Here is a 16,133-nt window from a genome sequence, read left to right as displayed (position 1 = left end):
TGGAAACTGTAATTCTGCTGAACTTCAAGCCATAATTCCATTTGATCCACTGCCCTCAACCATCATAGCTTTTCTGCACATTTTATTTGTTAGGGGTAGAAGACTCATGGGCAGGGGACTGCTGTAGAAAGAGTCAGTGTTCACTGTGTTCAGTGTCTCAGCAGTGGATCAAGAAAGCAGAATTAGCTGGTAGCCTGAAAAATAATTCAAATAATCAGGCTGTGATATCGCTGTTTCAAACTAATGTCCAGTCATTATACCCATGCAAACAAAACTTTGGATGGTGTGTAGGGTTCACCCTGGCCATTAGTGTTAATTTTCTCAGCTGTTTTTAAATTTAGTCTTAGTCTTTTGTCAAATGTCCTTTTTAGTTTCAGTCATATTTAGTCATTCACAGCACCAAATCAAAATAAAGCTGCCTCAAGGCACTTCACACGAGGAAGGTCTAACCTTACCGGCCCCTAGAGCAAACACACAGGTGACAGTGGTAAGGAAAAACCCCTCAGATGATGTTGAGGAAGAAGCCTCAAGCAGGCCAGACTCAGAGGGGTGACCCACTGCTTGGGCCATTTTGACAGTGACAAGGTTTCTCTAAAGTTTTTACAAAGCTGAAGAAACAGAAAAACAAAGTAACATCAAAAACAAATTTCATTATTGAGATGACCACACAAGCATTTACGCCACAGTCGGGGTCATCCAGCACCCTGGGGTGCAGGGCCAGTGTCCTTCCATCATGCCGTCAGTGGGCCTATGGCAGAATTTATTCCAAACACAGACTGCAGTGTACTGTGTCAGCTTCACCTATGGCATCCACTGGTCAGTCCAGTGCCCTGTGGTGTGTCGCTGTCCGTGAGACGTCATCAGTACCTCAGACAGAGCAGAGTTCAGTCGGCTGGAAAAACTCCACCTAAGGTATAGTTCACCAGCAGTAAATCGACAGGGAAGCAGAGAGAATATTAAGGTGATTGCTGACTGCTAGCCCTTAGGCCTGACTGTTTTATCTCCATAAGGAGATCATTCCAAAAAATATGGGCACCATAAGAGAAGGCTCTGTGGCCCGCAGACTTTTTATTCACCCTAAGAACACAAAGTAGTCCTGCGCCCTGAGAACACACAGTCCAGCCCAGTATGTAGGGTTTAATCAGCTCAGCTAAGTAGGGAGGTGCTGGTCCATGAATAATCTTATAGGTTAGTAACAGAACCTTAAAATCTGACCTAACTGAGACAAGAAGCCAGTGAAGAGATTCCAAAATGGGTGTAATTTGTCTGGCAGCAGCATTTTGAACCAAATGGAGACCCCTAATGCTGGACTGCTGTAAACCAGAAAATGACCGCGTGGGATCAAAAATCACCCCAAGGTTCCTCACTGTCAGTGTGATGTATGATAGACAAGCCAAGGTTAAGCGTTAGCTGGTCAAGCTGATGCCGATGCCTCACTGGACCAAGAACCATCAGTTCGGGCTTGTCCGAGTTTAAATGTAAGAAATTACTGGACATCCAGCTTTTCACTGACACAAGATAATCTTCTAAGGACTTTATGTGTATGAGATGGCCAGCATGTACAACTGGGTGTCATCAGCATAGCAATGAAAAGTAATCCCATAATGCTGCAGTATGTGCCCAGGGGGGTGCTATGTAAAGGGAGAAATGCATGGGGCCTAAGACGGGCTTTATAAAGCGTAAGAGCTTGTAGACTAAAATGGAGACATTTTTTATTTCATGCAAACATTTTAGTCTTTTTTTGTCAACAATAATGTATGTTAATTTTGTCATCGTCAGCGTTTTAGAACACTGACGTAGTATCGTCATTGTCTTGTTTTCATCATGAAAAAAAATGGTCGTTGACGAATATATTTCATCTCATTTCGTCTGATGAAATGTCTGCTCATGAGTCTTCTAAGCACAACTCATCCTCAACTGGATCATGGACTTTAGTTAAATTTCACATAATGGCACCATCCCAGTTGAAGATGTGTGTGAAAGACAAGAAATCTTATATTACATTTTCACAGTGAGATAGTTGGACTTCAGTGTTTAATTGATGCATCAAATGGTGTTAATATGTGGATTTCAATGAAACTTCACACAGCGGTTGCACAGCAAGGAAAATTATTCCAGTCCACCATCTTCAAGGGGAGATAATTAGACTTTTTTTTAAGACATTATATTGGTTACTTGTACAGACCTGTTGTGGTCTTCATTACAGAGGTTGACCAGTTTCTTAATTCAGGTATTTCATCACAAAAGATTTGTTACTGCCAGTGGTGGGCACAGCTAAACAAAAAGTTAGCTTCGATAACCATTGATCCGCTAACTGAAAAGTTAACTTTTATAGCGCTAAACCGATAAACTACTATAAAATTTAGTGGAAGTTACCGATAACGCATAACTTTTAGTATTGATTTGGTCGCGGCCACATCGGATTACGCTGTCGGCTTCTGATAAACCAGTTTTAGTTTAAGTGCCACAGGGGATGCTGGGTAAATTCAAAGATCAAGTCACATAACCCACGCATTCCCAGGATCACAAACACAAAAAGAATGCACAAAAATAAAGGAATAAAAAATTAAACCCCAGACACTGTCATCATTTTTCAAAAGCAGTAAATCACAGTATCAGAAGTCACAGTTTATCTCGGTATTATATACTATATTTTCCGGACTAAAAGCTGCTGCTTTTTTCACATGCTTTGAACCCTGAGGCTTAAACAACGATGCAGCTATTTTATGGATTTTTACAGGTTTTCCTGTAATTTACTGATAAATCAAAATACATCCATTAATGCTGTCTATTGATTGGCAGAGTAAAAAACACAAGTAAATATACATTCTTACCTGTCAGTTTCAGTGGGATTCATTGCATTCTGAAGAAAAATAATCCACATAAAGTGATTATCCAAAACGGCGTCTAAAAATACTTTAATTCCTTGTAGTGGCTGAAGAAAAGTCTCTCTGTGACACAGCTGCTCCATCAGATCTCCTCTCTCCCACTGGATCTTTGCACCCAAAATCAGACGATTCTGGGTGCAGGTGATGAAATTATCCCATCAGCCACAAAGAAATAAAATAATGTTAAAATGACTCCTTTTTGCCTTTGTGTGGAACGGACGGTAACACTGTAACATCCAAAGTGAACCTGAACTACACACAATGCTCCCTGCATTGACCGGCCAATCACGTCTTGCACTCAGTGATGACATCATCAGCCAGGGACAGCCAGTCTACCACAAATACACAACAGACAGGGACTAAAATGTTTGATTTTAGGGTTTACAAACCTTTTTGACTGTTAAACTTTGCTCACTTTACCAGCAAAAATATGTTAGCGGACAAAAAGTTTGCAGAACTAAATTTAACAGAAGCTAATTGGTCCGCTGATGGTTTTAAAAGTTAGCTGAAAAACTAATCCACTAGCAAAAATGTTAGTTTTGATATTTAGCGGTTAGCTGAACTGTGCCCACCACTGGTTACTACCAATTTAATATGTGCAAGCATCTCGTATGCTATATTCAGTATGACTCAGCGTGAACACATATCAGAGAATTTTATAGGATTTTTTTATAGGATTTATATGACATAATTATCATAGGATTTTTTTTTATGCTGTCTTTCAGTCATTATTGTCATGGTGACTATTTTGAATCAGTATGATTTAGATAAGAAACTCACACAAGAACACAATGAAAGAGCTGCCTAAGCTGGATCTTTTGTATTTGTGTGTATGTAAAAGGTGACACAGATTTTTTTTTGTTTGTTTGTTTGTTTTAATGAGCAAACACTTTTTTGTATAATGAAACTGTAGAAAATGAAACACGGAAAATGAAACTTAAAGGTTTCATTTCATCTGACAGTGTTTATCAGAGCACATCTCACTTTCATTTTTCTGAAAGTGAAACAATGGAACATGAAACTGAAGAAATTAAACTGACAGTATCTGCTTGAAGGTCATCTGTCCAGCTTATACAGATGAATGCAGTACTGCACACAGCTAGTTTGATAAACAGTCCAACCAGAAAACTGTTATATTTACACATTTAAGGCCCGATTTACTAAAAGTATGAATATGTAAAAAAAAAGTCACTACATTGCAAAAACACCTACATGCTGAGTTAATGAGGATTGTGTCTTTCAAATGTGCAAAATGGCATATATTGTCCTCTTTTTTTTTTTTCTTTTTTTGCTTATTGTTATTTTTCCCCCAGTTGTGCGCGCTGCGTGCATTCTGCCAGTGAAACACACACAGACATGGTGCCTTCCACCTCTGCTGACAGGTGGGCTTCGTCCCTCAAAGATGCTGAACTGTGAACACTGTGTGCACAGACAGCTGTGTGCAGTGGTGGAACACACATTTGTCTATGTTTTGAGGTCACCGACTGAACAGTCCCCCCTAAAAAAAAATCGGTCCCCCTGCCTTCACTGCGCATGCATCATTTCTGTGCGTCAGCCACGGTACACCGATTATCACCTTGTTTCTGCTTAAAACTGCACTCGTCATCATCTATCTCAGCGACAGATATCTGAAGTTTCTGTACAACAATCATTTCCACATAAATTCAACATTATTTCATAATAAAGATGGAGGAAGTGATCCAAGCGCCACAGCCAGATGACCTGCTGCTGCTGTGTTCACTGCACTTGCGCCATTTCAAAGCATCAGTAGCGACTCACCAATTATCGCCTTGTTTCTGCTTAAAACGGCCTAGTATCTACTTAAAACTGGCTTTAGAATTATTTAAGCGGTTTTACTTTGTCATCTGATGGTTAATAATCACATTATTCCCTTTGATTGCTTTGTTTGTAAAGACTCAGTCTCAGACGAGCTGCTGTGGTCCCAAATGACGCATGCACAGTGAAGGCAGGGCGGACCAATTTTTAGGAGGGGACTGTTCGGTCTGCGACACCGGTACAACCCAGTATAGTTGTTCATCAGTTTGCTTAAATAACATGGATGGAAGAATTATTAAATATCTGAAATAGGAGGTTGTTTTTTGTTGTTTGTTTTTCCGTAATTGCTAGTGCATAAACATGCTCAATTATGTGAGAGAGTGGTGTTTTTTGTTGCGCGGCATGAACGGCTCGGTGCCGACACGCGAAATCCTCCGCACGTCTTTCATTACAAAATCTCCTGTAACAGTGGAATGTGCCACAAAAGTGCTATGTCCAGCTCTCTTGCCATTTCTGTGGTAGTCACACGATGTCCCGGATCAACACAGCGTTCAGTTTAGAAATGATCTGGTCGTTCCAGCCTGTCGATGGCCGCTCGGTGCGCCGCGCGCCCTCCGCCGCTGTGGGCCATCTTTAAAAAGGTTTTAACACTCCTTAATCCGTGTGACGCCGATGGAATCTTAACCAAAATCCATCTGAATCTTTCGAATGGTTTCCAACTGGCTGTCTCTAACAGTTTCTGAAAAAAATTTCATGGAGCAAAGCGGCAGTCTCTCAGCAAGTTCCCTGACAATAAAATTCCGACGAGGGGGGTGGACCAGTGCTCACTCAAAGCCTGCCCACAGGCGAAAGACGCAACCGACAGGTGTGAAAAAACGCACGCATGTGCACAAAGGTTCAAGCTTGGCTGATGCAATCACGTGATTCAAATCCATATAGTTTTTGAAAAAAATAAAAAGGTCCGTTACTTTTTGGACAGACCTCGTATGTGTGTATATATACGAGGGCTGTCAATAAAGTATAGGTCCTTTTTATTTTTTTCAAAAACTACATGAATTTCATTCATATGTTTTTACATCAGACATGCTTGAACCCTCATGCGCATGCGTGAGTTTTTCCACGCCTGTCGGTGACGTCATTCGCCTGTGAGCACTCCTTGTGGGAGGAGTTGTCCAGCCCCTCGTCGGAATTCCTTTGTCTGAGAAGTTGCTGAGAGACTGGCGCTTTGTTTGATCAAAATTTTATCTAAACCTGTGAGGCACATCGAAGTGGACACGGTTCGAAAAATTAAGCTGGTTTTCGGTGAAAATTTTAACGGCTGATGAGAGATTTTGAGGTGATACTGTCGCTTTAAGGACTTCCCACGGAGCGAGACGTCGCGCAGCGGTCCCAGGCGCCGTCGTCAGCCTGTTTCAAGCTGAAAACCTCCACATTTCAGGCTCTATTGATCCAGGATGTCGTGAGAGAACAGAGAAGTTTCAGAAGAAGTCGGTTTCAGCATTTTATCGGGATATTCCACTGTTAAAGGAGATTTTTTTAATGAAAGACGTGCAGACGGGTCCGCGCGTCGGGACGCAGCCGGCGCGGTGCGGCGGCACAGGAAAAACACCTCCGTGTTGATAACCATTTGTAAAATCCAGGCGGCTTTTGATGGCTTTCAGTGGAGTGAGTATATGAGAAATTGTTTAACAGCTGGACATGTTCCAACTTGTCCTTAAGGCTTCCAACAGAGGTGTTTTTCCTGTGGCGGAGCGTCGCGGCGGCTGCGAGCCGACACTGCAATCCGCCCGCATGTCTTTCATTAAAAAAAATCTCCTTTAACAGTGGAATATCTGGATAAAATGCTGAAACCGACTTCTTCTGAAACTTCTCTGTTCTCTCACGACGTCCTGGATCAATAGAGCCTGAAATGTGGAGGTTTCACCAGGTTTGCACACACTGCAGCAGGGATTTTGGTCCACTCCTCCATACAGATCTTCTCTAGATCTTTCACGTTTGGAGTTTCAGCTCCCTCCAAAGATTTTCTATTGAGTTCAGGTCTGGAGACTGGCCAGGCCACTCCAGGACCTTGAAATGCTTCTTACGGAGGCCCTCCTTAGTTGCCCTGGCTGTGTGTTTGGGGTCATTGTCATGCTGGAAGACCCAGCCATGACCCATCTTCAATGCTCTTACTGAGGGAAGGAGGTTGTTTGCCAAAATCTTGCAATACATGACCCCATCCATCCTCCCTTCAGTACGGTGCAGTCGTCCTGTCCCCTTTGCAGAAGAGCACCCCCAGAGTATGATGTTTCCACCCCCATGCTTCACGGTTGGGATGGTTTTCTTGGGGTTGTTCTCATCCTCTAAACATGGTAAGTGGAGTTGATTCCAAAAAGCTCTATTCTGGTCTCATCTGACCACATGACCTTCTCCCTTGCCTCCTCTGGATCATCCAGATGGTCACTGGTGAACTTCAAACGGGCCTGGACATGTGCTGGCTTGAGCAGGGGGACCTTGCTGCCCTGCAGGATTTTAAACCATGACAGTATCATGTGTTACTAATGTAATCTTTGTGACTGTGGTCCCAGCTCTCTTCAGGTCATTGACCAGGTCCTCCTGTGTAGTTCTGAGCTTTCTCAGAATCATCCTTACCCCATAAATTGAGATCTTGCATGGAATCCCAGACCGAGGGAGATTGACCTTAGACAGCTCTTTGGTCTTGGCTATGGTGGACAGTTTGGAGTGTGATTGATTGCGTGTGTGAACAGGTGTCTTTTATACAGGTAACAAGTTCACACAGGTGCAATTAATACAGGTAAAGAGTGCAGAATAAGAGGGCTTCTTAAAGAAAAATTAACAGGTCTGTGAGAGCCAGAATTCTTGCTGGTTGGTAGGTGTTCAAATACTTATTTGCAGCAGTATCATACAAATAAATGATTAAAAAATCATACATTGTGATTTCCAGATTTTTGTTTTTTTTTAGATTATGTCTCTCACAGTGGACATGCACCTAAGATGAAAATTTCAGACCCTTCCATGATTTCTAAGTGGGAGAACTTGCAAAACCGCAGGGTGTTCAAATACTTATTTTCCTCACTGTATATATATATATATATATATATATATATATATATATATGAGGTCTATTAGATAATAAACCGACCCTTTTATTTTTTTTTTAACTATATGGATTTGAATGACGTGCGATTACACCAATCATGCTTGAACCCTCGTGTGCATGAGTGAGTTTTTTCACACGTGTCGGTGACGTCATTTCCCTGTGGGCAGGCCTTGAGTGAGATGTGGTCCCGCCCTCTTGGCTGAATTCCTTTGTTTCACACGCTGCTCGAGACGGCGTGCGTTGCTTTATCAACATTTTTTCTGGACCTGTGAGGAATATCCGAGTGGACACTATTCGAGAAATTAAGCTGGTTTTCGGTGAAAAGTTTAACCTCTGATGAGAGATTATGGGGTGTTTCTGTCACTGTAAGGACTTCCCACAGAGCAGGACGTCGTGCAGCGCTTCCAGGCGCCGTCGTAGGCCTGTTTTGACCTGAAAACATCCTAATTTAAGGCTTAATTCACCCAGGACATCGTGAGAGAACAGAGAAGATTCAGAAGAGGCCGACATGAGGACTTTATGCGGACATTCCACTGTTTAAGGACATTTTTTAATGAAAGACGTGCGCGCAAATTCGCCGAGTCGTTTCCGTGACGACTCGGCAAATCTGTGTGCGCCGCGACAGGAAAAACACCTCCGTGTTGAAAACCATTTGTAAAATTCAGGCGGCTTTTGATGGCTTTCAACAAGTGAGTAACTGAGAAATTGTTTAACAGCTTGGGCATGTTCCAACTTGCCCGTTAAGGTTTCCAACAGAGGTGTTTTTCCTATCGCGACCACCCGCGGTCGGGTCCGGCCTGACATGCGACTCTGCCCGCACATTCTTTCATTACAAAATGTCCCTTAACAATGGAATGTCCGAAAAAACTCCTCATGCCGACTTCTTCTGAAAGTTCTCTGTTCTCTGACGACTTCCTGGGTCAACAGAGCCTGAAATGTGGAAGTTTTCAACTTGAAACGGTGAGACGCTGCCGCCTCGAAGCGCAGATCGCCGTCAGGCGCCGTGGGCCGTCCTTACGGCGACACTACCAGACCAAAATCTCTCAACAGCCGTTAAAATTTTTACCGAAAACCAGCTGAATTTATCGAATGGTGTCCACTCAGTCGTGCCTTACAGTTTTGAAAAAATTTTGATCAAACAAAGCAGCAGTCTCTGAGCCATTCCTAAACAATGAAAAAACGATGAGAGGGTGGGCGACTCCTCACTCAAAAACTGCCCACAGGCGAATGACGTAACCGACAGGCATGAAAAAACTGTTGCATGCCCACGAGGGTTCAAGCATGTCTGATGTAATCACACGTGATTCAAATCCATATGGTTTTTGAAAAAAATAATAACGTCGTCTACTTTTCTAATAGATCTCATATATATATATATATATATATATATATATATTTTTTTTTTTTTTTTTAAGGTAAAAATGTTTTCTGGTGTTGCTTTAATAACTCGTACAGAATCGAAATGGTTGTTGCTGATTATTAGTGTTATTATCATTATTATTATTAATATTACACAAAGTACACAACATACACTTTACTAGATTTTACAGTGTTCTTCAAATGCTTTGTTATTTTTTAGTTATTGTTGCCTGGTTCCTTCTATTTATGTGATTAAAACTACAGTCATTTGTTTCCTGTCTTTGCTTCTTCGTTTGCTTTAGGGAAAGCTTCCTGTCTGCGCCTCCAGTTTTTAGACAGACCAGAAAAGTCTGCAGCTTCTTCAACTGTGACTCCATTAACTTGACAAAGCCTACGTGTTGCAGATGTAAGTATTATATTTGTACAGTTTAACTTGCATTTGCAAAGGTAAAGTGCAGGTATAGGAGTTGTTTTTCTCTCTCTCTCTGTGTGTGTGTGTGTGTGTGTGTGTGTGTGTGTGTGTGTGTGTGTGTGTGTGTGTGTGTGTGTGTGTGTGTGTGTGTGTGTGTGTGTGTGTGTGTGTGTGTGTGTGTGTGTGTGTGTGTGTGTGTGTGTGTGTGTGTACACAATATATTCACAAAGACTTATCAAGGTGAAAACTGGTACAAGTCACCTCAGTATGATTTCAGTCAGATTAAACATTGAACATTTTTCAATAACAGTTGTGGCCACAAGGTGCTACATCTCTGATACACTGTGTACATGTTACAGCTTGGTATACAGGTAACAAGTTCAAACAGGTGCAGTTAATACAGGTAAAGAGTGCAGAATAAGAGGGCTTCTTAAAGAAAAATTAACAGGTATGTGTGAGCCAGAATTCTTGCTGGTTGGTAGGTGTTCAAATACTTAATTGCAGCAGTAACATACAAATAAATTATTAAAAAATCATACATTGTGATTTTCCAGATTTTTTTTTTAAATTATGTCTCTCACAGTGGACATGCACTTAAGATGAAAATTTCAGACCCCTCCATGATTTCTAAGTGGGACAACTTGCAAAACCGCAGGGTGTTCAAATACTTATCTTCCTCACTGCATATATACAAAGGCATCATGTATCTGTGTCAGAATTGGTAAACCAGGTTACCACGTTAAGATCTCATATCAGTTTGACGTTGGGTGTGTTTCAGTTCTAACTGTGTTCACCTTGTCTGCCAAGGTGAAACTTGGCAGACAAGGATACCTCACAAAAAACTTAGGACAAAATAGACATTGGCCACATTTCAGATTTAATTGTGGCCATGAGGGACCTGACTCTGCGAAACCTTATCTATGTGATTGGTTGACAAAGACTTTCTGTATAAAGATGAAATGTGGTAAATTAGATCTCCTCTGAGATCTTGGACAAGTTCAGTGTTGTGACCACCAGGGAGTTGAGTCTTGAAAACCTTGCTTATGCAATAAACCATTGCGTAGCTTTAGCCATCTAGGGTTGATGGATGTGCTGGCACATCTTAGTGTACTTTTCATCATGTTTCTATTAATATATCAGAGACTGAATGCCAAGGAAACCTCATTATACTCAAAGAAAGTGCCTTAAATGGGGAATTACAGAAAATATGGCAAAATCCAGAAAATGCCCTTAGACATAGAGGTTTAAGCATTAAATTTGTAAAAACTCCCATATTGACTTTTGATTTCATTACTTTTTTCTCCAAAGCCAAATGCCAGCTGGGAAAGGTCTATCATGACAACTGTTCCGATTGTTCCAGTCAGGACGAAGGTGAGCAGACATGAAATGACTCAAACACTTGTGATGTAGAGTTTTTCCGACAGTAAAAGGAGGAGCACCCGGTCATGCACAGTAAATGAGTGAACTATGAGTAAATGATCATGTGTCATAGTTATATGCGCCTTGTCATCTACTGGGCTGTTTGTGTCGCAAGCAGATGTCAAAAGCTTGTGTGTATTAGCCTCCTGCAAAACAAAACAAGAGCAATCTGAGATTTCTGATGTTCACCAATCCAGATCTGGATTACCTCCAAAATTCAGTGGAGTCTTCCATGCCTTAATACAAGGTCTGTTAGAAAAGTATCCAACCTTTTTATTATTATTTATTTTTTTGCAAAAACCTGATGGATTTGAATGCATGAGCCAACCTTGAACCTTCCTGCGCATACGTGAATTTTTTCACGCCTGTCGATTGCGTCATTTGCTGGCAAGCAGCATTTGTGTGAGGACGTGTGTAGTGCTCTCTGCGGATTTTCATTGCAAGGAAAATGGCGGAACGACTGGAGCAGCACTACTGAATCAAATTTTGCCAGAAACTGGGCGACAGCCAGGTGGAAACCTTTCAGAAGATTCAGACGGCTTTCGGTGACGATGCCATGGGCACCACACAGATTAAGGAGTGGTACAACCGGTTTAAAGACGTCCGCACAACGGTGGAGAGTGCGCCACGCTCCGGTCGGCAATCTGCTGAAATGACCAGATCATTTCCAAAGTGAACACTGTGGTGATGCGGGACCGTTGTGTGACTATCTGAGAAATTGCGGAAGAGGTGGACATCAGCACTTTTTTGGCACATTCCACTGTGACAGAAGATTTGGCCATGAAAACAGTGGTGGTGAAGCTGCTAACGGCGGGGCAAAAGCACCTCCGTGTTGAAGTCTCACAGGACATGCTGGACTCAGAAAAATGATGCCCACCTCCTCTACAATTTCTCGGATAGTCACACTACTGAAAAGCCACCGAAACCCGTCTGAATCTTCCAAATGGTTTCCACCTGGCTGTCGCCCAGTTTCTGGCAAAATTTGATGCAGTAGCGCTGCTCCAGTCGTTCCGCCATTTTCCTTACAATGAAAATCCGCAGAGAGCACAACACACGACCTCAAGCAAATGCGGCTTGCCAGCAACTGATGCATTCGACAGGCGTGAAAAAATACACACATGCGCACGAAGGTTCAAGGTTGGCTCATGCAAGCAAATCCATCAGGTTTTTGCAAAAGAAAAAAAAAAAAGGTCGGATACTTTTCTGACAAACCTCGTGTGTATCTGTTGTACAGATTTGGTGAGAATCCGTGAAGTAGTTTTGATATAATCTTCCAAAGATTATATAAAGTGAAATCCTGATCCAGAATCCGGATCTGTATCCAGATCACCTCCGAAATGCAGTCTTCCATGGCTTAATACAGAGTGCCCAACCTTTTTTGAACCGAGATCTACTTTTAAAGTTGACAGTGTATCGAGATCTACCGAGCCATATGGAACGCCACAGCGTAGCTGCAATATATTGTGCACCAATATAATAACACAATTTTCTGGCAGGTTTTAACAATAATGATGCATCATTGAAGTAAATGTGCGTGGTGGAAAAGAATAAGCACAAGTCGGCCTAGGACTGGCCTCAAGCTGGAGAAGTTGCTCCTTACCTTAGTGCAACTTCTGGCCGCGAGAGGAGGAAGCTGGTCTCTCATAGTCCGGACAGTCGGCGCTGAGTGCAGCCTTAAGCATGCACTCAGACACTGTCTGTCTGCATTAGATTCCAGATTTGGACATTCATGTCAGGTGTTGCTCTGGATTTGAGCTCAATGTCATTTTTCAGTGTGAGTATCCAAGTTGTAGAGTGATGCCACTTTGGACGATATACAGTCCACATCTATATTTTCCCCAAAATGGAAAACAGAAAACTGACAACAGGCTCTTTGGATGCAAAGTCAGTGAAACACCTGTCAAATTCTGACAAGATGCTCTGCACATAATCATCATAACGTGCACTCTATGGCTTCACGGTCTTTGTCTTGGGGCTTACACCCCTTTCACACCGGGGCTGCTCCCAGTTGCTTCCTGTGGCGTCATGACGATGCAGGAATATCTGCATCAGGTGCACGCAGCAGGGGTCAGACAGGAGGCGAGAACGCAGCCTGCAGGTTCTCTGCACAGAGAAGTCAGAGTGCACAGTTTGGCTGCAGCCAGACTGAGAACTCTGATTTCTCTTCTAGTTTATATTTGTTCTTGTGCTGAGCTGCAGGTCTGCACTCTGAGTTCTGTTATAGTTTAGCTTTCCTCCTTTGATCGCGAGATGCGTGCGCGCGAACGAACCATCTGTGAGTAAATGTGGAATGTGGAGTGGAGTAAATGAGTATATGTCTGGAGTTATAGTTGATGTGGACATCAGTCTGTGAGCAGGACTTATGTCCTTTTTTGTCCTTTTTTTTTAACAGTGATGAGAGAGTTTGAGGGGAGAACAAGGAACTAACTGCCTGCAGCCAGACAGTTTTTTTTTTTTCTTTCTTTTAATTGTTCACAATTACCTGCGTTCAGGTACCGTCAGAAATTACAGGACTTTTTTGTTGTTTCAAACTCAACAATTGCTTGTGGCAGGAGCATGGTTTTTGCTTTATTTTTGGTAAAATAATTGTGTCTATACAGAAGATTAATTCTGGCCTATATAAGGTGCCTGAGCCCAGTGACGCAGACCCCCCACCCACATAAAAAAAAAATCCAAGCAAATAGGTTGTAATTTCTGATGGTACATGAATGCAGCAGCAGCAGTGAGGGATTGAAGGTCACGGGCATTCAGTGTTGGTTTTCGGCCTTGCCGCTTACGTGTAGAAAGTTCTCCAGATTCTCTGAATCTACTGATTATATTATGGACTGTAGATGATGGAATCCCTAAATTGAATGTTGAGAAACATTGTTCTTAAACTGTTGGACTATTTTTTCCACGCAGTTGTTCACAAAGTGGTGATCCTCGCCCCATCTTTGCTTGTGAATGGCTGCTTTTGGGGATGCTCATTTTATACCCAATCATGACACACACCTGTTTCCAATTAACCTGTTCACCTGTGGACTGTTCCAAACAGGTGTTCTTTGAGCATTCATCAACTTTGCCAGTCTTTTGTTGCCCCTGTCCCAGCTTTTTTGAAATGTGTTACAGGCATCCATTTCAAAATCAGAAAATATTTGCACAAAAACAAAAAAAGTCTATCAGTTTGAACATTAAATATCTTGTCTTGGTGGTGTATTCAATTGAATAATACGTTAAAGAGGATTTGCAAATCATTACCTCCGCCAAGGAGGTTATGTTTTCGGTCGAGTTTGTTTGTCTGTCTGTCTGTTTGTCAGCAGGATAACTCAAAAAGTTTTGAATGGATTTTGATTAAATTTTTTGGAGTGGTTGGAAATGACAAGAGGAACAAGTGATCACGATCCGGATCCAGGAATCCAGGATTCTTAAACATTGCAGGATAGGGCGAATTTCGACATTCTAGTTTCTAACTCCACAAAAACAAGGCAGAAAGGCTTGAAAAAAATTAGGGTGTAACATAGTCAAATGTTCTATCAAACAACAAAGATTGGTGATGATCGGCTCCGGATTCCGGATCTGGTGATCCAGAATATGCAAAAATATAGGGAAAATAGAAAATATGTCAGTGTGAGGTGACAAATGAAGCTAGAGATGCACAACTAACACCAAATTGTAGCTGAATCTGTACTGATTCAGTAAGGTGTCATCAGATTTGATGTAGCTTCAAATGTTATGAAGCTAGATCCAGAAGAAAACCGCCATTACCGAAAAATCTTTTTTATACAATACCTTTTGAACTAATAAAGACATAAAAGTGATTCCAAGTTCTAGTGGTATGTTTTCATGGTCAAGGTTGTCAAATATAAAGGAAAGGAAAGTGTATGTATCATAGTTTTGGTTATAACACTGAATTGTTTAATAGATCACTGTGCCAAGGAGGGAATCTCTTTAGGGTCAGTGACCCCATGGCCTTGTGTAGCACATGCAACACTTAAAAAATAGTTCTATTTCAGAATTTACTGTTATTTATTTAGAGAAGTGTTTCATAAATGTTAAAAAATTCATATATTTGCAGTTTAGTTGAATAATAAATTGAATTTTGTCTCTTACTTGTTTTTGTCTATAAGCACATGCAATATCAATATCAGTGCTCAGATGACAGTAGCTTCTGGGAAAGGTGCAAGTTGCAATAAACTGTGATGCCAAGCGCTAAGGATACATGCTATCCAGTCACAGCAGATGAAACTTTTTTTTACTAGCAATCATCATTGTTAGACTTTTTTAGGTTCAATGATTCTACGGTGTGTAGATGTTATGGCGTCAGTGACCACATGGCCTTGGCGGAAGTTTGCACTCTCCGAGTGCTTCTAGTTGTATTCTGTTTTTATTTACATTTCACACAACGTCCCAACTTCATTGGATTTGTGGTTGTAAAATGTTTGTGAAAATATCGCTGTGTTCCAACTGGGCAAATTGTTCTTTTCATCAAGTCATTTTATTGATGCTATTACAAAACAACTACTTCCTTTGCATTGTATTCTTAGCAAGTATTGTAGCCTATAAATACTTTCAGGTGGGGTCACACTGTGATGGATTGAGTAAACTGATTGGTAATGGATTGAAATAATTTATTGGATGACAAAAGCAGTCTGATCTGTCAGTCTCTGCTGGATTTGGGGCTCTGATAGAATGAGTGAACAACCACTGAATGCAGATGCACAGCGCTTCCGGACTTCAACATAAGACAAACAGATAATGCACAGATAAAACTAACATCTACCAGACATGTAGTGGCAAGCTGGGAAGAAGTACAGCACAAAATTGTTAACAAACATGCAACCACTGGGGAAGCGCTCCGTCTGATGTCCACTCAAAGTTTTGAGCATGTACAAAACTTCCCGACAAACTCGCCAGACATCACCTGGCATCAACTAACAAGGAATGGACTGAAAGACTGAGAAAAGGATTTGTACAGGACAAAAACGAATGGATATTTAAATTTCATATCTATTACACATTCCTTCAGTCTGTGAGTGTGTGACGCAAACATTATTCATTGGGTTTTCAGAACAAGTGATCTTAGGTCCGAGAAGTAACAACCATCCTTAAATTTCAGTTTTTGTTTTCTGATAGGCTCCCACAAAGTAAGCTCCCATTTCAATTATTTGGGGATATACAAACTATGTGTGGAATAAAAGCA

The 16,133-nt window shown here is 41.5% G+C and overlaps 1 protein-coding gene across 5 annotated transcripts in view; it reads left to right on the top strand.

Annotated features, from left to right (window-relative positions):
* zcchc2 (zinc finger, CCHC domain containing 2) overlaps positions 1–16,133 on the top strand; it is a 103,127-nt gene that overhangs the window by 67,672 nt on the left and 19,322 nt on the right. For 4 of the 5 annotated variants that reach the window (XM_034172894.1, XM_034172862.1, XM_034172881.1 and 1 more), the window contains exons 6-7: positions 9,426–9,529; positions 10,844–10,906. In XM_034172894.1, coding sequence (XP_034028785.1) covers positions 9,426–9,529; positions 10,844–10,906 — 167 coding nt within the window. The remainder of the gene's footprint in view (positions 1–9,425; positions 9,530–10,843; positions 10,907–16,133) is intronic. The other variant, XM_034172889.1, reaches the window with a different exon arrangement.

The sequence above is a fragment of the Thalassophryne amazonica genome, chromosome 1 (genome assembly GCF_902500255.1).
Source record: "Thalassophryne amazonica chromosome 1, fThaAma1.1, whole genome shotgun sequence".
In the NCBI taxonomy this organism is placed as follows: domain Eukaryota; kingdom Metazoa; phylum Chordata; class Actinopteri; order Batrachoidiformes; family Batrachoididae; genus Thalassophryne; species Thalassophryne amazonica.
Note: the sequence above shows the minus strand (reverse complement) of the source record. Positions and strands in the feature narration are given on the sequence as shown.